Source organism: Falco biarmicus, chromosome 12 (genome assembly GCF_023638135.1).
Source record: "Falco biarmicus isolate bFalBia1 chromosome 12, bFalBia1.pri, whole genome shotgun sequence".
Classification (NCBI taxonomy): Eukaryota; Metazoa; Chordata; class Aves; order Falconiformes; family Falconidae; genus Falco; species Falco biarmicus.
Window position 1 is genome coordinate 24,762,555 of NC_079299.1, and position 25,124 is coordinate 24,787,678.

Here is a 25,124-nt window from a genome sequence, read left to right on the forward strand (position 1 = left end):
GTGCATTTGAACCACGAAGAGCCTAGCCTTTAGGTTTTGTTCTCAGGAGAACAAATGACGTGTATTTTGTGGATGAAAAGGTAAAGATACAAATTGTTTATGTTCTTCTTGTTTATACTGCAGGCATGAGGTTAAAAAGTTTGCATATTTTGTGTACAAGTGTGTTTCTATACACATTCACTGATTTAAATCTAAAAAGCTTCCAACCAGTTTGTCAGATGCTTCATTAATGTGCCTAGATAACCCTTCAGTCTTTGAGCCATCTCTAAACAGGAAGCTGTGCACGGGATCCCTTTGTAAGAAATTCAGCTTGGTGGACCGTTAGATGAGCCAAATAATTCAGTGCATAGCAGGAGCAGATTGAATTTTATGTGGTTTTTTTGGATGCTCTTTGTTTGAAAAAAAAAGAATAATGGTTGCATTCTGGGCCAGGCTGTTTTTCCTTTCAGGCTGTCTCGTTCTGGTTTGCTGCACTGGGGTGCTCATGAGCTGTCTGGAGACCAGGGTCTCCTTAAGCCAACTAAGTCAGAGGCTCTGTCACAAGAAGGCGCCAACACAGAACCTGAGCCCTGTAAGCTTGCTTTGGCCTCAGTAAAGCAGTGTCTCTAGCTAGTCAGCAAAGGAAACAGCCCAAGGTGAGATCTTGGAGTCAGGAAGCCCACCTCAGAGAAATGCATGTAACAGCAAAACATGCTGCAGCATATAGAAATGCTTGCCATAGCAAATGCAGATTTTCCTAGCAGAAAGCATGGGATAAATTTTAATAACAAAAATTGGCGCTGCAAGTGTTCGCCTGCAGACAGACTGCTCTGTTTAGGGACACAATGGGTCACTGAGAGGCCTGGACAAAAATTTTCATTTCATTACCTAAGGAGTGAAGGTGTATGGTCAGCATGGAGTCAGTGCTGCTTCCAGCCTCAGAAAGAGGGATGGGATAGTAACTCATATAGGCTATTAGATAGCCTTTCAGTACAATAAAGCCTAAAAATCTCTTGCCATGAAAATACACCGCCCACAATCCAGCAGCATCTACTTTCTGATCTCTTCTAGAAGACTAACTTTATAAAAAGCTCAGCTCATTGTTCCGCTGGGCAGGCTTGTCCAGCCAAAGAGCTGCAAATGCCGACGTGTTCATGCAGCGTGAACAGTGATTTCACACTCACTTCTATGTAAAGATCCCAAATGTTTCTAAAAAATCTACCTGTTTTGCTATTTATATAGTTCAGAGGCTGCTTGTGGAGCTGCGCAATGCGTGTGCAGAGCCTACTTTGATTTTCTGAAAGATCATTTGATCTTTCCCCATTGCGCTTCAAATAATCTGAAGCAGAATTGAAAGATGCAGAAAACTTCTAATGAACTTTTTTTCCTTTTGATTCAGATCCGATGGTGCAGAACCCAAACTTTAGAGTCACCTGAACACCCAGCTTCTTTCTTCACCTCTGCACTTGCCATCAGTGAGGCCACTCTCTGTTAAGGTTTCAATACATGCAATTTAAATATTCACACAAGACGTGTGCATTAAAAAAATGAAAGGGTGACTTCTACATCAGTTGTTAACAGGGATCTCAGCATTGGACTGTTTTGGTGTTGGGCTTTTCGGCTGAGCAAGTAGATGTGCTTCTGGAACAACAGGCCTAAGAAATGGGATTTTGCAAAGGAAATATCTGGAAAAAAGTACTAGAGGAAATATATCTATCATTTTCAGAGAGACTGAAGCCTCTCAGCGAATGACAGCACATGAAATGCCATTACGGTGGGAGTGAAGGGAAGGAAGAAAGGAGGGATGGATGGTGGATCCCCATAGTATAATATGGTAGGTCCACCAAGTCGTGAAAAGACGTGGCGCTTGCTGTCCCCTAGGAAACTGGCCTCCCAACGGGACAGTGTTAAGCATGGGTTTTTTACTACCACTGCTCCTTTGATGCCTCTCATGTCAGGTGGAAATAGCCTGCAGAAAAGGCTGACACGAAGAAGCATGACGTGAGAACCAAATGGCTAGATCTTTTACTTGGGACAGGAGTCATGTTGACTTATACACCATCCCATCATCCTAAACAATTGCAAAACTGTCAAATAACAAAAATCAAGTGCTGCCATCCACTCACACCAAATTCCTGGCTCAGCAGAAGGCCTCTGCACACAGCCCTGGGGACACCGCCATGAGACAAAACTCGCCGCCCCCCCCCCCCCCCCCCCCCCCCAGCACAGCCATGAAAGGCTTTGAGCTCAGCCTCCAAAACTGCAAAGCACTTGTTTTGTTGTGTGTGGACAATGCTTTAATCTGCCGGGCAAAAGCTGGATGTTGCTCTCTTTTATTCTGGCTGCACACAATTGCAACACTCAAAAAGAAAAGCCCCTCGCCCCCCCGATACCTGCTGCTCCTCCGAACTGCTGACGCCTGGGTGGGCAGCCCCAAGGCGGGGCCATTGGGATTTATTTAGTTCACTGCTGCAGATGATGCCTTTAGTGCCACAATCCGCCCTGGAGTCAAGTCCTAATCATCTGGGGGGGTGATTATGTTCAGTTCTTCCTCCCCAAACCCCCCAGACATAATTCAGATCCAAACTGGAGAGACAAGCAGGCACACAAGAGGGGAACCCGGCACCGCACAGCCCCCCCGAAGCCATGTACAGGAGCAGCTTCCTCCGCGAGGTGCGCAAGGAGAAGTATGAGCGGTCAGATGCCTACGATGAGCTGCGAGGCTCCCCAGAATTTGACAGTTTGGCCCAAGCCCGGGGCCTGGAGAACCTGCAGGAGCTCAATGAGCGCTTTGCCAGCTACATCAACCGGGCGCGTGTGCTGGAGCAGCGCAACACCATCCTGCGCAAGCAGCTGGAGACCTTCCAGCGCATGGACGAGCTGGTGGGCTTGGACGAAGCCTTCGCCGGGCAGATTGAGTTCAACCGCCAGCGAATGCGGGAGCTGGCATCTGACCGAGCCAAGCTGGAGCGGGAGGAGAAGGATGCTCAGCGCATGCTTGATGAGTACCGCAACAAGTAAGTCTTGCAAACAGAGGGAAGATAGCTGGTACCATTTCTAGAGTTAATCTTTGTAGTAAGGGTGGGTTTGGTGTCACCGGCTGCTTTGGTGATACCTCTCTATGTGTATCAGACTTGTATCAGGGATGGCATGTAAGCCCACGGTGAAAAGCAAGGTTCCAGGACCTAGAGAGATCTAGCTCCATTTCATTGTCTTACTGCTACTAGATGGGCAGTTGCCTTCTCCCTTCTGTGGCAGTAGGTCCTCACATGGTACACGCTGGGACTGCTGCTTATTAGCTTTAGGAGGATTGTGCTCTGAGCTGCAAAGAGGGATTAACACAATTAAAAACCAAACAGCTTGAAGCAAGTCTCGTGTCTGAGCAGCACAGAGTTACATGACCCCAAACATCTCCTGAAGTGTGTGGGATATCTCTGAGAAACTTATTTACAGGCATTGTGGGGCACCTGGGCCAGTCTGTGCCAACCACTACAGATACCAGATAAAAAGAGTAAATAATTTTTTTCCTGGTATGTGAAATTTGCCTAATTCCCCTCCCCTTCTTCTTTGCATCCCGCTATTTCCATCTTATGTTACTAAAGCAATAGCTATAAGAACAAGTTTTCCCTAACTGCACCTCTTTAACCTCAATGGTGCCATAAATCAGAGTAGGAGCCTTGGGGGCTGAGGCATACGAATACGAGTGCCTGCAGCCATGTCTAGTCCTTTCCCCTCAGGCACAGGCAGTTTTGGCCCTGTTGCTTAATTAAATACACAATGAGACTCGGTGAGTATTGCTCGTAAAAGGGACTGCTCACAGGAGAGAAGGGTTCTGGCTCCCTGTTACGTATTGGTCAGGTTTTTCCCCCTAAATGCTCACCTGGCTAGTTCACCCAGGAAAATCTGGCAGCAGCATGGAGGCTGAAGAGGAGCTTTTGATCCTCCCCACCAAAGTGTGAAGGATGGACTCGATATAACATGCTTTTAGCTTAGAAAAACTTCTCACTGACAGTGATGGGAAGGAAAAAACTGAAATATTTTCAACAAATGCAGTTTTGGTAGAAGTGTAGCCACTCCCAGGCAACGCTTACCACACTTCATCAGAAACATTTTTGGTAAGGCAAAAAGTGAATCCTCTGGAGTGCTGTCTTGTAGCTGCAGAAATATAGGTCCCTCAAGATTTCACCCCTTGTCTCCATAACAGACTTGTCTGACTTGCTCAAACCACAGGATTTTTCAGTCTGATCCTCTACTGGTTTTCCTCTGGACTAGAAAGTGTAAGACTCATAATATTTTCCTTTTCTGTCTCAAATAATTTTTCAACTGGAAAGAGCCAGAAAACAGATGTGAGATAATTGACGTTGAGGCCATCTGTGCCTTTGGGCTGTGGTCTGATGATGTATTGCTATCAGCAGCTGTACAGTCCTAAAGCACCCTCATCCTGCCCTCCTGAGCCCTGCATGCTGCTCAGCACACACCATCTGACCTGCCATGCTGCCACAGCTACTTCTGTGGCCGCCTTGAGATTTGAATCAAGAAAATCAACCAGCTAAAAAAAAAAAAAACAAACCCCACAAAACAAAAACCATCTGCAGATCAGTTCAGCGGGCTGCCACACGAACAGCCCATGGAGGCTGTGAGCTACGGCACAGCTATAGATATGCCAAGCCCTGATCTCTCTTTCTCATCTGATGGCAGAGAATTGTCCATCCCGGGGCACTGAGGCTTAATGCTGGAAATGGTCAGATATCCGTGATGCCCTGGCTCGGTGCCAGTGAGTAATAAGCACTTGATTAGGCAGTTTGGTGTTCCAATATTTATGAGTAGGAAATTCAGCTATGAGCCAATCCTATAATTTAGCTGTTGACTCTGATACTTGTTCAGATGGTTTTATTATGTGGTGTCCATGAGATTTTGACTAAACTCAGTACTTAAAGGTCTAGCTGCATATTAATTAACAGTATGTGCAAACTGTATAGAAGCATGTAGTCCTGTGATACAGCTGGACAAAAATGCATACTCCTTGTCCGGGGTATTTCAGGCAGGTGAAGAGTCAGTGCAGTGAAACACACAACTCCCTCTTTGATTTCAAAAACTGGCAAGAAAAACATTAGAAAAACTGGCCAGAAAAAATTCCTTTGTCCTGGCTACCTTTCGATGGATGCCTGCATCCAACTGAGCAGTTTGTGGATTAACTGCCTGTATAGTTCCCCAGCAGAAGGCTTTGTGATCTGCCATGAAGATAAGTTACTTTTTATTAGAGTTGCTTTACACAAGCTGTAAATAGCTGGGGAAGCATACAGGGTGTTGAAAATCCTGGGGGGAAATGCCCAGAGAAGGGGTTGTGCTATTTGAAAGTGAGATTTAGGACCTGTTACAGGGGTAGCTAGTGATGACTTAAGAGAAAATGGATGGTGCCTTGTCATACAGTCCCAGGATGTTCAGTCAGCAATAAACAAAAGTAAAAAGGATACTTTGACTATATCCAAGCCAACATGTTGCCATTTGAAAAATGAAACATATGCAGGACCGCTACCATGGAAGGGCTCTGACTGACTTTTAACTGAGTTGCCTTCGGTTGACACCAAGAAGTGAATTTTGGGTGTATTTTTTCTCTCTTGGGAGCTGCTGAATCTGACCTGAAGAAAGACTTTGAAAGTCTCTTCAGGGTCTGAAAAAAAATTGGTTGGGTTTTGAGCTGCAGGTGTTAAAACAAGGCCAGTGCTCTGACACCACGTGCTCTGCCTTCTCACCATGTTTCTAGCTTACAGCTGTCCTGATAGTTATGATTTCAGCTACCTAAACTTATAAATAAAGCTCTCTAAACAAAATATGGGAGAAATAAACTTCTGTGTTGAGGTAGGGCCTTGCCATGCTACCAAAACAAGAAGATTCCTGTGCTGAAGACCTGCTTTCCTACCTGGGTTTGCACTGGGTTGGCAGCAGGCAGCGTGAGTTTCTTGCTTCCTTTTGAAACATTAAGCATCTACTTTTGGCACACTAGGACTTAAAAACCCTCTTAGAGTGGAGCATCATGTATCAATTAGTTGACGAATGTCTCTGTCCTTCACTAACGCAAAGAATTTTAGCTCTTACAACCCATTCCTTTACTCACATTAACAATTTGGGAAATATATTTATATATATAAGTAGACCTTTTAAAGCTACATTTAAACACAGTAGGGCCTGGAACTGCTGGGTCTGTACAATTAAATGCACATGAACCGTTGAAAAGTAGATCTTACATTAAAATTTATTTTTAAACCCTCTGTAGTCACATTCATAGCTTTTCACATTAACATGAATAATTCAAATTCTGTACCAGCGGAGAATTCTTCCTCTTGAAGTTGCAAAAAAAAAGCATTGCTAGGGATTGTTTGGATGCATCTCATAAAAAGGCTAATTATGCTAATTTTATTGAGCATCATTATTATAGCAACATTGCATCTGGCTGTGGGAAAGGCTTGTATTTCTCTCTCCATGATATTAGGAAAGATGCTGAAACCCAGATTTTAGTGCCCTTGACTGAACAGGATTAATTAACTTGAGAAATTAAAAGTCTTGCTAATCGATTGTTTCATTTAAAATTCATTCGCTGCTAATCTTGTGGGTTTTGCATGCAATATGATTCCTTGGAAGTCACTAAACATGGAAATTGATGCTGTGTTCTCCAAGCTGTGCCACGTGGTGATGCTCTGACCTTGGAGGCCACAGCAGAGACCCAACGCCTGTGTGAGAAAACAAAAACAAGTAGGAAAACACAATAGATGGGGTATGGGGAGCAGTAGGGACTCCACCAGCAAAGTCATCTTCAAGCCCTGTCTGCAGGGCTTATCTCTGCACTGCTGCCGCTTCTCTGGTGATAGGGAGAGTTTTATCCTGCTGTAGGCAGGGAGGTCCAGCCTGCCCTCCACCCCCTCCTCAGACTGCAAAATCTTGCCGTGTGGCTGTCAGCCCAGCCTCTTGATAACACAGGTAGCAATCTGTTCATAAAAGTGAAGTGCAGCCCCCACGGGGCTCATCCTACCTTTCAGGGTATAACCCACAAGCATTATTGCCCTGTTTGTTGTCCTTGCAGGACCAGCATTTTGCAGTTTGTGCTCTCTTTAGCACACAAATTGCTGTCATCTATTGGGAAAAGGCTAGTGAAGTGCCTCAGGGAGAGCAAAAAGGAGAAAAGTAGTAGAGAAGTTTAACCTTGGCTAGCAGCAAGCCAAGAGGATTTATATATTGCTGGAAGAGTTCAGTAGGGTTCAACAGAGAAGCAGCATTTCTCATCGTATTAAAGGTGCAGGCTTGACATGAAATTATCTGGTCATTGAGCATCACTTGGATGTATTGTGACTGTTTTCTCTTGGAGCGGAGCTAGCCTTTGCACTGCAGCCGAGGCAGGGTCCAAAAAACAAGGACCTTGCCCTGGCCCCATCTTTTAAAGAGTAAGCACAGCCTGCCTGTCAGCTGGGGATGGGAAAAAAGATTTACAGTGGTGCCGGAGCCATGGCTTTCTGGGTGTAGAAACAAGCCTAGCAGTGGGCTTCCCTCCTGTATGCCCGATGCTTTCACGGGGCCAGTGCCCTGAGCTGTAGGGTGGCTCAAGGGGCTTAACAAATACCTGTAAATCTGTTCGTGCCCCCAGAGAGAGCTGCTAGCTTAAGAGAGGTGAGGTGATGGGAACGTTTAAAGCTCTGATTTGCTTTCTCTGAGCCTGGCAGCCCCTGCTGTTCCGTTTCTTTTCCCCTATGTAAAAAAAAAATTAATATCCCTTTTTTTCTGAACAGTCCAAAAACATTTGTGGCAACCCTATATCTACTTGACCAGGTGAGGAAGTGTTTCGTTGTTTTATATTTAAAAACCAAGCAAATAAACTTATGGCTCTTACGGTCCAGGAAAGGCTGACCAGCAACCACCTAAGAAAAGCTTCACTTCTTTTCAACACTTCCAGCTAATTACTTGAACAGTGAAATCAGTTTTGAAGGATAACAGGGCTGCAATTTGTCTGCCACTGCACTTACATAGATACGTTTCAGCAGGCACAGAAGCATCATGAGGTATCTCAATAATTTCTAAGAGGTCCTTAGCCCTTTTCCACTGAGCTTCCAGAGTAGGTTGAACATCACTTAAAAGCAATGCTCCTTCAAAGGATAATCACATAATACGAACATTCTCAAGGCTGCCAGGTGGATTTATGGCTGTGTGACACAGCAGGTATTTGGGTCACTTGAGAGTGAAGGAAAATGTAGCTGAATATTTCAGTCATTGAGAGAATTTTTTGAGTGATAACCTAGCAACTAGGTAGATTTGAGCAGTTCTGAATGACATTAGGGCTGAGGTTTAGACCCTGATTGTTGAATGCTTGTATATTACTAGGAGTGTAAATCTAGCCTTTTATTGTAGCTGTGTGTTTGATTTTCATAAGCTACCACATTCTGCTTCGTTCTTGCTCAGTTATCAGAAAGAATCTATATTAACAAAGTGTTTATTGCCAACTGCACACAAAAAGTTTGGAAGATAGAAAACTGATTGAAGGTGAGCTACTTAATGAACAACAGAAACAATGGCAGTCTTGCTTTTGAAGCTGAATGTTCATGGGTGTATCCTTGGAATTGAACCCCATGTTAATACAAATTTACAAAAAGATATGGATTATTTTTTTTTTTTTTTGAGAATAGCACTTCAGCTGAAGAGGCCCGGCAGTCTGTAGGAGTGATGATGACATAAAACCTCATCATTTCCAATTGTTTCTTTGCTGTTTGTTGTAAGATTTGAAAACAGACCGATGACCAACGCTGCTAATATTATGGGATTTCAAAAGAAGGGAAAGTTGGGAAACGAGAGCACCAAGTTGGGTCCATTTCTTTGTTCTGCAAAGTTCTTCCTTTGTGGTCCTGGTCAGTTCATGAGTGACCCCATCCTTTCAGCTTTCCAAGACCTGTTGACAGAGATGAGAATAACATTGGCTGTTTGTCCTTCAGGAGGTAAAAAGAAAGAACTGAGGTTAACATGACCATTATAACTTGATTCTTGATAAGTTTAGTCCAGGAACGGACAAGTTCCCTGTTAAATGGAGCAAGTCCCTTAGATGCCACCAGCATATCTGGGCTCAATCGATGATTTGAGAAGACAGACAAAGGCTTATGTTCAATTCTGAATTTCAGCCAAGGTTCATGCTTCTGTTGATGTCTATTGCTTGTACTGCAAATGAAGGACATTCACCACCGGAATTGACTTGTCACATTGCCATGAGGTTTTCTTGTAAGAAAATGACAGCTCTTTATCCCTCTGTATCTCATTTTAGGGAAAGCAAAGGGATAAACAGGAATTGACTATATTTACATACTTCTGCACTGGCAGCAGATGGAGTTTGATGAGCTACTTGTTCAGTACTGATGGTGAAGTCTCATTGCCTTGTACTATAGGATGCTTCTGGCGGCTTGTTTTTGGTTTTTCTTTTTGATGGGGTCTCATTAAACCATATTTCCTGTTAAACATGTCATAAGTAGTTTATTTAGGGAAAAGCATAAACAACAATATTAAACAATTAGGAAGTTGTATACTCTGCAGTTAAAAGGGTTTTCTAGAAGGCAATTCTATCTAACATACACATAGAGAGTCCTAATTCTTGAAGAACATGTGCTGATTCCTGAAATCAAAGATAAATACAATATGCATCCATTGTTCACTCAGTACAGGAACATGCACATTGTGCTTTTGTGGACGTTTTATAAATGCATAAGAATACTTGGCTAAGTGCAGTCCTTTCTGAGATTCACATGTGATTTTGACCAAGCTAAAATATAAATTGCTATTAACGAGGACACACAGATTGATCCATCAAAGCATCCTAAATATAACATTATTCATATGTAGTCAATATGTGAAATTGCAACCCTTGTGTTTAAGGAGTCTGTCATGAAAATGCTTATTGAACAACGTCAGGCTGAACAGAAAACCAAGTACCATGTAATGAAATGCTAATGTGCTAATGTACCAAATACTCACGTAGCAACCACTGATGCACAGCTGTCACTCTAGTCCAATGCCAACCAAATATCCTATTATTGTAAGTAGTCTGTTCTTGGGCTTTACTGTGAAAAAATGATAGCAAATGTGTGGCATTCCCTTGTCTTCTGCTATGTAAGTTGAAGGCAAGTTATTCAACTCTAGAATTACTCTCAGCATCTGGGACCAAAAAAAAATAATTAGTGCTAATGCATAAATAAATCTTTTGGGCCCTTTCAAGATTCATGTTCTGCTTTAGTGTGAAGCATATATTGTGCATGATAGTGCAGACAAAAATGCAGTTTGAAGAAGGACAAACCATTGAACTTCATCTCCTTTGTTCTATTTGCAGGTATAGAAATGAACGTGAATATCAGCAGAAGCTAAAAGAAACCCTTGAACGCCTTAATAAGGTAAGCCTGGAAAAGTGGAAAAGAGAAAAGGTCTTTATAATTTTTTTTCTTTGGGTTTCATTTACTACAGCAAGCTGCTTTGAAGCAGCAGTGGGAAATTAAAATGTCAGAGAAAGACATTTCTTGTCATTATGCACTGATGAAAAGTTCTCCTTCCCCTTCATCCCCCTCCTGAAGCCTGGTGCAAATGGCTGAGCTTCAGCCTGTGTGTATGCACTGTGTAGCGCCCTGCTCTGTACAGTCCTGATTTTGGTCACGTAGCCCACAGCCTCAGCTATGCTCAGGACTTCATGAGTTTTTCAGGAAGACCAAGGGCTAGGAGGACCTACTGTGTAACACTCCTTTTCAAGCATCAGCAAATGCCTCCTGCATTCATTTTGGGATCTGCAATTGACACACATGTTGCTTCTTCCACACCCAATGTGAACTTTGAAAATTCACCCTTGCTGAAGATCTGGCACGCATTTAGGTGCCTTTAATAACTCTTTTTAACTCTTAACAATTTTTTTTTAAAGTTGAAAGACAATTTCTCTCTGAGCAAATTAGAGTCTACGCACAGAGGTAAGAAAAAGCCAAATTAGTCAAATCATGCAACCAATTCACATGTCTGAGTCCAAAATTAGACCAGAGAAAAAGTGTTGCTAAATACTTTCTCCGTATAAATTGAAGTATGTTTAGTACTGATATCATGGCATGAGAAAATGCCGATTGTGTCAAAGTTGTGAAGTCTGGTGTGTCTCAAAGCTCCTCAGTCCCTTGCAGGATGTGGTCATCCCTTACCAGGACAAACCTTCAGCTTGCCATTAGGTTTCCAGATAAAAGAGAAGCCCCAAAAAAACCCTGATATATTCCTTACACAGTAAAACACAAGGAAAGTTTATATTGAGCTGTACTTTCCTGAGTTATAATACCATGGGAAGAGAAATAATAACAACAAAAGAAGAAAAGATGAAAGTTTACTAACATATTTAGGAAGTTTCCAAGCCAGGTCTGTAAAACTGAGAAAACCTGATTCATCCTCTCTTGCCTACTAGCTTTTATCTGAGTGAAGAAAGTTGGATTATATCTTTCCTCAGTTCTACTTTTCACAGCTTGTCCTTCATCTTCTGTATTTGGGAACAGTTATGTGTGAATTAAATAGAGATTTTTTTTAAAATTACTGTTTCCCTGCTACAAGTGGCAGGAGCTGTTCTGCTTGAGCACTGTCATGTCAATGATAAGGATGTTTTATATAAAAAAGTAGTAGTGCATTTTAGCATTTCTGTCTCCAGTGAGCTCTAGATATCCTGCATCAGTGCTATTTTCCAAAGCGCTAGTAGGGCTCTTGGGGGCCCTGCAAGCTCTTAAAAAATACCTATGGAGGCAAATATTTTGTGAGGGGTAGCTGGAGCTGGTGGGTCCATCTTCATGGTTCCTCTCAACCAATCTGTAGCTAAAGAAAAGTTAATGGATTTGACAACCCTTGGCACAGCTGATAAGATCTTGAGCTGTGGAGGGAGCTTTTATCCCAGGCTGCCCCTGTTGCAGCAGCTCCTTGCACTGGAGCACCGAATGCTGGAGGGAATGCATCTGATTTTCTGTACGGTGTCCAAGATGTAGCCCAAAACCTGCATGTGCCGATGTAAACCCATGCCTGTTCTGACAGATGGAGAATCAGTTTGGAAAATCAGCAGACACTGGTTCTGGAGAGATCTAAGGGATTTCTCTTCCATGGTAAATGAAAATGCTGCTTCAGCACATGGATCAGTGTTCTGGAATCAGCACCTAAAGCAGAATCGTTTTTCAGAAGCTGAGTGACTAGCAAATACTGCAAAGTTCAGAAGAAAATGCGTTGGGCACTGTGCTGTTCTGATATACAGCATCAGTGAAGCTGATCTATCTGAAAGCTTCAGCATAAGGGAATAAAGGGGAAAATATTTTTCCCCTTTGGAGGAACATTTGGAAAACCCAATGCTGCTTTTGCTTATTATATGTAGAAATATTTGCTTATTGCTATTTTCTAGGGGCCTGGGGGCTTTTTCTGGCTCCCTCCCCCAGACCTCCCAACATGGCCATTATCCCACTGATCTTCCTCTCAATAGGAAGGCAGAGGAGTGCGGAAAAGCAGTGGGCATTCCTGATGACTAGCTCCGAATGTGCTGGTCTGGATGTGTCTGAATCAGCCACTGTCTCACAAAGCAGAGAGACTGCTGGAGAGCTCTCTGGCCGGGAGGCTCAGCGGCATAATGAGACAGCTAACATCTACACATTTTTGGAATAGTGCATGCTGTGCACATGCAAAAAGGAAAATTCCCTTCTACGGGTTATATGCTGCACCCATGGATTTCAGTGGTTTATTTGCAACCTGTGATCCACTCACTGAGACGTTTTTACAGCACGTAGGTAATTTTAAAGGGGGACTTTTATATCCTTGTTTTTTTTTTTTTATTTACACTTCGAGTTAAACGCAGAAATCAAGATTTTCTTGAGGAAAATTGCAAACTCGCAGAGGAATGTAGAAATTTTGTAGAGTTGCAAGGAAGATTCAGTTGACTACTTTCTCAAAAGTGGTATTTTACAGTATTAGTTAATGATAAACCTAACCAAGAAGGTGTGCATTAAGTAGAAAAATCAAGCTGTTGCTTTCACCCTTACATATTTCTGAAATATATTGCCAAGTTCCATGGAAATTACTCTGTGTTCAAGGGTTTGTATTGAATAGCATAACGTAGGAAAAAAGTCTAAATTACACTTTTGAACAGAAATGGAGATTTCACTGGATTTAAATACCGGTGCCACTCATACCTATGAACTTTGAGATCACGATTGTGAGTCATACACCTTATTCCCTGAATTAATCAGCCATTACGAACTTTTGTCCTCACAAATCCCAATGTATTAGAAACTTCTGCAGCAAGGTGATTTTTTCTGGACTTGCTCATCTGTCATTTTTATTTCTAGAAATGGCTCCAAACTGATAAACATCTGTGGTACTTGAGAACATGCCAAAAGGAGTGAAAATACTTTGGACCAGCCTGGATATTTTTTTTTTTAAGGGCTTCTTTACTGGGGATATTAAAAAGGCATCTGGATACCTCAGGTCCTGTCATAAACACTAAAGAAATCAATGCTTTAGTCTGTTGATGTTACCTGTTTTAGATGCATGCACTGTTGCAAGCTTTTAGTGTCAAAGACTGGTATTTCATAGCATCTATTACTTGGCTCCCAGCATTCATAAAGCATATGGTAAACAAATTTTGACAGTGCCAGTGCTGAACTGTATCATAAATTACATTTGTGCAGAAGACAAATGTGTACAGTGGGAGAACACGATGAATAAGGTGCCAGTTGTTTGTTGGTTTCATAATTCTTTTGTTTCTCCCAGTAGGCTTCAATCCTCCACGCAGGCTGCTACGCATGTACAATGACTCGCATTATGGCTAAGTGGCTGCTGTGTTTTTGGCACTCCAGGCATATGTGCTGACTGTGCCACGTGTCTCTGCATTGCAGGAAGCTGATGAAGCACTGCTGTGTAACCTGGAGCTGCAGATTGAGTCCCAGTTCCTGCAGGATGACATTAATGCCACAAAGGACAGATACAAGAAGGTAACTGGCCGAATTTGCCATCTTCTTTAGCTCTTCCTTCTAGAGACACGTGTGAAGCCTTGCCTTTCTCCATGGTCTGTTCAGTGGCAAATTAAAGCAAATCTTGTTTGTGTTTTGGTGGGTAAATATAGCACTATATATTTTCAGTGGGCCCAACAGCTGCAGCTGTGGAGGTCAAGCCCAACAGCTGGATGGCTGCAAGTTTCCAGATTCACTCCCTCAGTGTCCAGTGCCTACAGCTGTAGCAATCTCTTGAATTTGTTGACCTGTTACCATGACTCAACCCAGCATGCTGGTCAAGCTGTCTTGTATTTCATGCTAAGAATCTATTTCTTTCATCAGAAGGGGATACCCAGTTTTCTGGGCCAGAACGTTCCAGTTAATCAGCAGACATAATCCTGTGGCCATATTTTTACACTGCAGCCAAATTTTAACACATGCAGCCCCCTTCTCCTTCCTGGGAGAGATATGATGCTTGGGGTCAGGCCACTGTCCCATCTTTACTGCTTTTGAAAGAAGAGACTTACTTTTTTGGACCACATACAAAGGTATTTGTGGTTCTTATTTTGAAAATCTCGTGTGAAATTTGAAATCAGAGAATCTTTAATTAAGACTATGAACTATATTGTCACTTAGTCAAATGCCTGTAATGCACCCTTAGTATGATGAAACTGTTAGCACACATGCACTCAAAATTAGGTCTAAAACCACACTGCAAAACCAAGTCTGAACATGAACTGGACTTTTATGTACTGAGAGAAGTAAATATCTAGGAATAAGCCCCAGAAGTGGAGCACATTAAGGGGAGTACCTTGCTATGGCATTTTCTGATGAAAATGTTTCTTTCTTCACCACAGAATCTTATGGAAATCCAGACCTATGTCAATGTTTTGCAGCAGATCATCCAGACAACACCTCGCGTGTCCCCTATAACCACTGGCATATGTGAGGTAAGTATTGCTCTGATAAATGCTTCAAGTCAGAGACAATGTTTTCTCCTAAAGCACCCCAAGATCCTCTAACTCCCATTCCAAGGTTACATGAAAACTGCAACAACTATGAGTAAGTACATAGTAAGTATGAGTAAGTACTGAATACGAGACAGAAAACTAGCTGTAGCTTTGAAAAACTGAATTGATCAGGAGAAGAGAGATAGAGGTTATGTTAGTCAGGTGCACCCCGGTGTACGTATTAGCCCCAAAAATGGCTTGTTCAAAGTTAGTTGAAGTAGTTGTGCTGCCTGTCTAAGGAACTGGCAGGGTATCTGAGTATTTACAGAGAACGTAAATCTTGTCCTGAAGGGGCGAGATGTGGTGAAAATTTGTAATCAAATAAATTGCTACAGACAAGATGAAAACTTGATTTCCACCAATATGAGTTGTTATCCAAAAACATTTATTAGTTGGAAGAAGATAGGAACAGCTGTATCTATAGGGTCTAATTTCAACATAAGCTGTACTTCTACAGTCCTGCCATTTGACATCTTTTATTCTTAAAGCCCTGCCACAGGGGTTTACTTGAGGTTCAGTATCTATCTTTTTATTTGTCTCTTGTAATTTTCTGTTTGTCTTTACGGTTTATTTCCAGTAGTGGAATTTCTTTTGGCTCTTTTAAAAAGAGTGTAACGTACTTTCCTGTACACATGTTGTTTTCTTCCAACCAGGAAAAACTGATAGCAGAGAGGAGGATCCCTGTTCTGCAGAGCCAGCTGGAGGAATACAAGAGCATCCTCTGCCAGCTACAGGCGCAGAAATACAAACTGCAGACAGAGGTACTGTCATCACTAGCCACAAACACAACCATGATGCTCATGAACTCAGCTCTTTTTATGGTCACATGATAAAACCTGAGTGGCCTTTATCAGGGTCTTGTGAACTCAGTTGACTTGGAGGTGTGTTTTCTTTTTAGTTTTCCATGTTTTTCTTGAGCTGCTTCATTCCCGTTCTCTGAGTGGTCCAAAGGTCCAAATTGTCAGGTTTAGATGTCCAGGGGGGGCTGTAAGTATTATAACCAAAATAAAGCTGTCTTTACTTATCGGAGTAGCTGGCGGGAGAAGGATTCCACATCGTAGCTGGATTCCTGCAGGACAGACTCAGCAGGTCACGGATGGAAAAGTCACACAGGGCCGGTCTTGCTTGTTTTCTTACTGAGCTCAGGCTGGAAATTGGCTCCATGAAAAATGATGGGGGACCTTCTGGGCTCTGCCCAGTCCTTTCCATCAGTACCACATCCAGTGCTGAGCTTGCTGTGAGAAGGACTGGACAGGCTTAGTAATCAAAACTGAAATAGGTATCAAGCTACACTGGCAACCTGTGTTCATCCCTGTCACTGCTAAGCACTGAGTCAAGGCCTCTCCTGTGCTTAGACGCTACCCGCACCAAAACCATCTGCTTTTTGCCAGTTCCTGATTTGCAGAAAATGCTGGCCAAGGCTTTGACTCACTGCTCCTGCCCATCTCCCAGCCAAACCTGCTGTAAATCAACCTTCCTTCTCCAGCCAGTGTCTCCAAGTGAGAGTGCAATGCAGGGATGAGAGTGGCAGGAGATGGAGGAGCAACTAAAGTCAGTAGAAACCAGACCTGAATAATTTCCCATGGCAGGTCTATGTCCACACAGTTGAATGTTTCTTAGCAGATAGGGGTGGAGAATGACCACCTTATGGCCTCCAAATCCAGCTTCCTTTGTGCCTAGAGTTGTCCATCCGGGGTGAGGGGAATGATATGATAGCATAAAACACCTTTTGGTGGGATTTTGGACTCTTCTGGACAGCCATAGCAGCAGCTTTGAACTTTCTGAGCTTAATACCTTTCACTAGGGCACTTGGGGACAGTGCTCCCACAGGTCTTTTCCTTGGTCTCTTTCTCATGTCTGATGCTCTGGTGGAAAGGACACATGCACTCTGGGAAGGGCAAGAATCAATACGGTGATAAGTGAGATAACGAATCAGTATAGAAAAAAGGGGAGAAAATCAGCCTTCTGCTGGCAGACGGAGAGAGGCGCTCTTTGGGGAATTAATCATACTGCTTCCAAAATCAAATCTTCATGTCCCATTTAGAAAGAGTTAATTAGTTCATTCATTCTCATGCCCTGAGATTAAACGAGTGTAATAACTTTATGAGTGGAGGTTGATGGCATGATTGCTTGTGACAATGAAGGCTGGATCTGATGACTGAGGTGTCCTCGAGCTCTTTTGCTTTCCTGTTTCTGGACCTGATGACTGTGCTGCTGAGATGTTATTGACCCCACCTTGTGAGCACTAAATACTAAAGAGGTCTGTGGAACTTGTTGGTCCACTTGTACAATGCAATGCAGTCAAACTAATGGCAAGGGACTTAGCTCGTAAATTTAGGCTCTGAAAAGGCTTTTGAAAATCTTGCCTGTAACATGTAGAAATAAATCAATTATTAAAGAATCCATTAGTCAGTTATTGCCCTATTAGCTTTTTGTGAGTTCACCTCTTTAAAAGCTGTTTGAAAAGGGGAAAAAAAGCCCCCAGGTGATAAAGGAACTATTATAAAAGGCTGAAAATAGCAGAAGAAAGCAAGAGCAGAATTACACCGTCACATAACCCACCGGTAACGCCTGCCCCTTGTTTTTGCAAAGCACTTATCGCCACCTCCTGGGTGATGTGCTCTCCCATGGCTGGAGTTGAAGCCTTACTGCACAGCAGTTACTTCTACTGCTGAAGTAAAAAAGCCACGGAATTGAATTTAAAAAGGAAGCTTTTTATTTTTAAAAAAGACCCTTCCTTAACCTTCAGTGCTTGGTCTCGGACCACAGAGAAGGAAGAACAGGTTTTGCCCAGGTGCATCTTCCTGGTTAAGAACTTTTGCTCTCCTTGTAAGACACGGCTGGCTCTGCCGAGGCCATCTCTGCTGAGCTGCGAGTCATGCAGCGAGACATCAGCCAGGCTCCTGTGTGTGGGGCAGGAGACATCACACAGCTGTTCCCTTGGTTCATGCTGATCCCATCACGCTTATTGTAGAAGAGAAGCCGTGGGATAGATAAGGGAGCGGGGGACTTACTGATTTTGAATACCCAAACAAATGCAGTGAAACGGCTGCTGTGTTTCAGCAGTGCAGCCTCACGCAGGGTAATTAAAGGCAAGACATGTTTTATTACACTTGAAATATGGGGATGCTGAATGCTTCAGAGCTGCTTCTTTTATGCACCAATTTTGTTTACCAGACAACCATGCTGGAGCAAGCGATTAAAAACACCCAGGAGAGTTATGACGATGAAATTCAGCTTTACAATGAGCAGATTGAAAACCTTAGGAAGGGGATAGAGGAGGCCGAGAGAACCTTGGAGAAGTACACGACCGACTGCCGCCAGCTGGTGATCTACCAGCAGTCCCTGGAGAACGAGCTGGAACGGTACAAACGTATCATCGAGAACGAGGACAGCCGGTAAGGCTGGATTTCTGGACTCCTCCAAAGGGGCCAGTGATCTCTTTTATCTCCTTTGAAAAATGTATTTTTAAGGGCATTTGATCCACCCAAAGCTATGGCCATTTCATACCTCTCACTGCTAGATATCCAGGGACAGGAATCTAAATAGAAGCCAAATCTGGTCAAGCCTCTGCCGAGGAAAAGGTCAGAGCCATTTTGAACGTCTCTCTTCCATACAGTCCCCTTTTCAGATACTGTCCTGGCATCAGTACGCAGAAGTCAGGAGCATATATATGAAAGCAATTTGAACGCCCTCTCCACTGCCCAGGCGTCTGTGAAGCTGCTGCCGTACAGGCAGGTTGGTTTTGCAGGGCTCAGGCAGGGCAAATGTCCTGTAAAGCAAAACACTTTCACAGCAAACCCATTCTTCAGGCAAGGTGGGAGGAAAAAAGGTAGAATATAAGAAATTTGCAGGGATTTGGGTTGTGCTTAAACCTACGGAGGAGCGCTGGCTCCCTCTAATGCCAACCATCAGCCTCACATGAGAAAAGGAGCTGGGCTTTCACAGCAGGGCCTGCAGAGGCAGATGCAGCAGGGCCAGACCCCTGAGCGCCCAAACCGCTGCTCTGGCTTGTCCAGAAGATGCAGGGGAAGGACACTCACTAAGAGTCAATCATCTCACGCAGGGAACAGATATTTTATCAATTTTCAGTATTTCATTTTGGACACCAAGTTCTAGTTAGGAGTATTTGATCAGTATTTGATATTCTCAGTGCCAAAAATCAAAATGTGCATCTCTTGCGTATCTACACAGGGTATATATCTTCCCTAAAGGCCAAAATATTCTCTCAAATTCGGGCAGAGCAGAATAGAAGGGCCACAGATACAGTAACTGGTTTGCATATGAGCCAGCCTCTCGGTTTTAATTTTTAGTCCTTAATACCACTGACTCCTCAAATACTTTCAAAGGAAGACCGCTCAGTTTTCTTCTTGCCATTCTGAAAACAAGAATACGCAGGTAACTTTGTAACGGCTACCAAATGGCCAGCATGTACGGCGCTTGCTGACCTCTGATAGGCATGGATGGACCGTTTGCCCATCCAAAATCTTCCCATCCTTTCAAAGTGCTGTGCTAAATTACAAACCTGGTGCTATGGGTTTTAATCACTGGTGTACCTCATACTTAATGGAGCATCTCATGTCTCCTGCTGGTGGAAACCAGCCTAAGTCCTGTGAAGGTGCTGGGGCTTTGTCGATTCTCCCCAGATAAGAAACAGGCTGCCATCATTCTCTTTGAATCCACACCACAGAGAAATACATTTCTTTAGCCTCCATGGTTCATTTTGCACAATTTCACTTGCTCTTGATGGAAATGAGGGGGAGAGATCTGACTGATGTGTGTCTTCTCTGGCAGGTTAAACTCCGCTATAGCAGGAACGCCAGTCACACTCTTCACGCAGATCTATAGGCCTGTCCAGCCTCCAGCTTCGAGGGGAAGAGGTAAAACTGTGACATGTCTTCCTGTCTGTCCAGAGCAGCAGCACTGTATTTTAAGATGTTTTTCCATTTGTCTTCCATATGAACGCCAGCCGAGACAGCCTGACTCCAGGCTTGCTAAGTAAATACGACAATTTCAGCTTACCTCAGCTGGCTTTGGGACAAGCTGTCAAAGGCCAAAACCACAAGCAAAAGAGCTTCTTTGCTAATTTCTGCAATTTACTACCTAGGCCAATCAATAGAGCAAAGTCAAAAGGCACCTGAAACTGTGGAAGGAGCCAGGGGTTTTGTGCTGAGTTGTTGGCTCACACCGCAGTCACATGCGAAGAGCAGTCAAGGCATGTTGAGCGCTGCAGGCAGGCGGAGGGTGCTTTTTTGGGCCTGTTTACATCCCGTGGCCTGGATTCCTTTGAATGGTGGTACCTCCGTGTTGTCTGATTGCTAGTTAGGATTAGAATGCTTGTAAACCTGGTGACAAAGAAATGGCCAGGACTAAAGTAGCATGGCTGCTTTTAACAGAGGGGAGTTGGTTTATAGAAAGGTACTGTAGGTACTAACATATGGGATGACCTTAGCGTAGCTTAAACCCAAGGCTAGCTGTGCTTTTACTAATAACTGCCCTGAGAATGGAGACAAACTGTCAAATTGAGGGGGTTTTAGAGTGCAGCTGTAATTTTTCTAACAACTGCTCTGTGTACCCTGGCAGAAATGGGTCCATAATGCCTGAGACCAAATCCTCAGCAGCTGTAAATAACTACCTTGTTGCAAAGTGTTGTTTTATACCTGCTGAAGATTCGGCCTGTCTCCAGCCTCACCTCTGCTTCCTACCTGCAAGGCAAACAGGGCATTTCATGTATATTGTGATACCTGTGACTTGGGACAAAACAGCTTCCTTGGGGAAAGCATATTAATATCTGTCTGTCAATGTGTTTCCATAATTCCCAGTACCAGCCTCTGTGTCTCTGCTCTAGCTGTTTGTGCCAGGGAAGCCAGCAGCCTGCCTGTGCTCCTGTGGCTGCTGCTGCTCAGCTACCGTGGGGTTTGGGACTACTGACAACCCAGGGGATCAGAAATAGCCTGCGGGCAGGACGGCCCTCTCTGGGGTCTAGAGCTCAACATTGGTGTTCCGGTGATGCAGGATGCTGCTCCTCGGCACCGTGCTGCTGGCCTGGCGGCTGCTTAGCTCTGTGGCCACTTGCCACACCTCCTGCGTCTGCCATACCCCACCGCATCACATACACCCAAGTGAGTGGGGGTGCCTGGCTTGCCCTTAGCCCCACGGCGGGGCGTCCCCCTGCTGAGCCCATCTTCAGGAGCACTGGAGGAGCTGGTGGTGACACTCACCTGGTCCGCTCGCCCAGCAGCCCTGCGTTCAGCCAGGAAGTTTTTAAATAGGGCTTTTGGGTTTTGTTCCCCCCCTAAACCCTAGCAGGAGTTGTAAAAGTCAGACAAGCCATTTGCACTTAGTCCTTCTGCAAGGCCGTGCCTCTAACTTGGGGCACCTGGCTTCAACCTCTGCCGTAGGAGATGATGCTTCTTGTCTAGTTAGCAGGGCTGAACCCTGCCACGGCGCCTGGGAGGAAGGTGCTGAGCCTGGCAGCAGCAGCCGGTGCCCAACGCTTCTGCTGAGTATTAGCATGGGCCTGATAGGTCTGCCTCTCCCATGCATGGTTGTCCTGTCCTCACGCTGCGCATGACAGTGGTGACCTTAGACACCAAGCGGCCGCTTGGCCGAGGAGAGGCTGGTTAAGGTTAAGAGGAGAAGCTGGTTAAGGTGCTGACTGAAGCCGTGCTCACTGCTGCGGTGTTCAGCTCTCCGCCTGCAGCAGTGAGGGTGAGAGGCGGCTCTAGCGTTTGCAGCGACTGTGTTCAGCACTGTTTGTTGTTTGCTTTGTTCTAATTTTTCCCTAGATATCACCCAGGCTGTGCAAGACATTGCCAGTGTAAAGCCCAGACAAAAAGCTCTGACAAAGAAAATTGCCAGGAAAAAGGAGCTGATGTCTAAAGACATAACTGACGGTCTCTCGCCTGAAAGAATGTATGAAAGAACTCTCGAAGGTTTTGACCAAGATCCGCTGGAGTTTAGGCATGAAGGCTCAGTCACATGTGAATCCAGGCAGGAAGGATTAGAACTCGAAAAAGAAGCAGGCCCAGAGGACGTACCTGATGGAGCCCGCATAAGTAAAGCCTTCGATAAATTGTGTAACATTGTGAGGGAGAAAATAAGAGTCTGCAAGAGACCAGAGCCTAAACCTGATACCCATCCTAAGGGGCGTTACGTGCTGGTGACAGGGGAGGAAGGCTATGAAGAACCTTGCATCCTGGCCCCTTCCATCCCAGCTGGGGGAGGCATCACAGTTTCCACCGGCAACGGGAAGGTGATGAACGGTGGTGATGTGGAACCCATACCAGAGCTGCCAGAACCTGCTGAACCATCAGAAAAAGAGAAAGGGGCTATCTATGAAAGGAGAGAAGAGTTTGAACTCCAAGAGGAAGAGAAAGAAGATGTGCTTGAATGGGGCAAAAAAGCAAGAGGAAAAATTGAGCAAATCACAACGTATCCAGACATCTCTGAGCCTGAGACAGTTCCTTCCCCTGGTTTGGTAAGCCCAACTGAGCCAGGTGTCCTTCGAGAGGCAGAATATGACCGAGAAGATAAGCAGGGCCTTTTATTCAGGGAAGCAGGCTTGCCTGGCTCAATGAGCTATGAGAAGGTGGAGGTGGTAGAGTCCATTGAGAAGTTTTCAGATGACAGGATTCAGACGTACGAAGAGACAGCGATGATTGTGGAGACAATGATAGAGAAGACAAGCAAGAAGAAAACAGGTGACAAAGGCTCTTAAGTGACACCCCCCCACCCACCCCGATAGTCAACTTGTCTGGCATAGTTATTAAATGACTGTGGTTGTTTGTGTTTTGTTTTTTGTTTTTTTTTTTTTTTTTTTTTTCCTGACCGAATGATACAGTAGTGAGGTTTTTGCTGTTTGGTATGGAACAGATTGATACCGTGATGGTAATTCTGTCTGATGTAGGCTCACCTTTGGTGCAACGACCACTAAAGTGCTCCAGGGCAACAAGTAATAGGCACATCCTATGCAACTGATTTTCATGATTAGGACAAGTTGAAAGTAATTATTATTAATTACAGAGCTACCTGGCTTTCCACAGTATCTGGAACGAATCTGCGTATTCCTCTACTGCTCCTATAGCTGCCGTACGATTCCCCATCTCTCAGACAGCTGCAAATGTTAACTTGTGACATCTGGTTCATTTAATAAAAGTTTTGCCTTCTAATGAAGATACCCACTGTGGGTTTGTGTTGCCTTTACCGATGACTAGAAGTCTCTACTAGTAAACGTCAGCCGACTGGGTGTGCAGTGTTTTTTCCAGGGAAAGGGCTGGATGCCTGTTAACCTAGATCTCTCTCAATTTACAGTCTTTAGAGATGAGCTTGGCAGACCTTTCTTTTTGGATCAAAAGACAAACTCTATCTGAAATAAGCTCTTACTTCGTATCTTCTCAGAATAAAACTAGAAATTCCACCAAAGTGGGGAATAATTCTTATAAAAGATACTAAAGGCAATATTTGTCCTTTTCCCAACACAACTGAGGTATTTATGGATGCCAACAAGCTTTTGAGCAGACTGCAGCCAACTCAAAAGACTGTGTGTTTTGGTATTTTCTTGTTAAGTACTTCCTCAGACCGTAGCGTTTTACAGAGTGTAATACTGCCAAGGGGCCCTGTCACAGGCCCGTCACCGGCAGTGCCACAGAGCTCCATGGGGTTGCTGGAACAAGCACCCTGGGGACGCAAAAAGCAACACTTCTTCAACAGTCTCATGCAGTTTCCAGAACCTTTTGCCTCTGGGGGGGGGGGGGGGGAGGAATAAAAAAACCAAACAACAAACTGCTACCTGTGTATGTGCAAACACTGCTGCTGCATCATTTAGCCCTCGGCTTGACTTCAGGCATACAGATAATCCCATTAAAGCGAGGCACATACTGGAGTGCATCACTGGTTTGGGCTCTACATGTTCCTTCTCCCATCCCATCCCAGTTCTCAGGTTTTGTTTCAGCTGCTGGCATTGTTGTGCCTTTTCCTTCTGGGTGATTGCTCCCATCAGCTGTGCAGGAGGGGGCTGGGCACCACTCGCGCTTCAGGACTGCCTTCTCACATCACCTAAGACTTTCCTCTGTATCGTGTTGGGTTTTTTCATTTGGGTTGGGTTCCACCACTCTTTGCTGCTGACACTGAAATTTTTTTCTGGTGCTCGTCAACCTTGTTCAGCAGTTGTGCAGTATAAATATCACTCCTAAAGTGGATTTGGTGGCACGTGTTACTGAAGAAGTCATGTACTGCATTGCACAGGCAGCAACTCGAGGTTCAAGACTTGAACCGAGCTGGTGGTGAGTTGCACCACGGACAGTGGCAGAAGTCAAGGGCCATGAAGAACTAAGGCCTAAACTCTGCTATGATCTCTGACCTGCTTGCCATGGGGCAGTTGCCCAGTAAAGCTGCAGACGACAGGCATCCTTCTGTGAATTTGTATGAAAATTATAGAGAAAAAACACTAGTATTCTGTGTTGAAAGGTACAGTAAAACCTGACCGCTGAAAGGTACAGTAAATCTCATGATTTATGGGGTATCTGCTGCTTGAAATGCAGATTCTCAACCAAGTGTTCAAATGCTAACGCTGCAGTGTAATGGTGAAATACTTGCGAGCAGCTATTCAGCAGAGCCAGTCAGAACTGTGCCGGGAGGTTCCCTGCCAGCTTTTACCGCTGCAGACATGGTAAGAAATGTGCCCCGTGCTAGGGGAATGTCAGCTAAAAAGTACTCAAAGGTGTGGGTGGGAAGTAGGGAGGAAGAGGGCAGTGGTTTTGCTTTTGTTCTGTTTTGTTTGCTTGCTTGCTTGCTTTTTTGTTTTTTGTGAAGTGCTCCAAACAGCAGATAAATAAAATCTGCCGCAGCCTTTCCTTGGGGCCAGAACTGCTTACGAAGTGGAGTGCAAAAATGTCACTGTCTGTCCGCCTGAGCATCCGCTTTCCCACTGAGGGCAGCAGTTCAGCACCCGCATCGCTGCATGCCTCTGCCCTTGGAGCCAGCAGGTTTGAACCATGTAAGTAATGCCCACGGCTCTTCCTAGCCTGCGGCCTTCACCTTTGGTGTCCCACTGTATCGGAGTTAACACAAAGCCTGTTACTCTCCATCTGTTGCTGTCAACTCTTTTGGAGGACTGTGCTTATTTTCTCAATATCCC

The 25,124-nt window shown here is 44.4% G+C and overlaps 1 protein-coding gene across 1 annotated transcript; it reads left to right on the forward strand.

Annotated features, from left to right (window-relative positions):
- The first annotated feature begins 1,394 nt into the window (after positions 1-1,394).
- Positions 1,395-23,163, forward strand: BFSP1 (beaded filament structural protein 1). Its single transcript, XM_056357855.1, has 8 exons — positions 1,395-2,996; positions 10,331-10,391; positions 13,881-13,976; positions 14,834-14,926; positions 15,640-15,747; positions 18,164-18,384; positions 19,781-19,866; positions 21,775-23,163. Exons 1-8 carry the CDS (start codon positions 2,626-2,628, stop codon positions 22,704-22,706), a joined length of 1,968 nt encoding a protein of 655 aa, XP_056213830.1. The 5' UTR covers positions 1,395-2,625; the 3' UTR covers positions 22,707-23,163.
- Positions 23,164-25,124: the final 1,961 nt, after the last annotated feature.

Excerpts from the sequence above, each read along its gene's own strand:
- BFSP1 (XM_056357855.1), top strand. The coding sequence starts at position 2,626 with ATGTACAGGAGCAGCTTCCTCCGCGAGGTGCGCAAGGAGAAGTATGAG. Across the intron at positions 10,392-13,880 it reads CCCTTGAACGCCTTAATAAG|GAAGCTGATGAAGCACTGCT; the intron begins GTAAGCCTGGAA and ends TCTGCATTGCAG. Across the intron at positions 19,867-21,774 it reads TCCAGCTTCGAGGGGAAGAG|ATATCACCCAGGCTGTGCAA; the intron begins GTAAAACTGTGA and ends ATTTTTCCCTAG.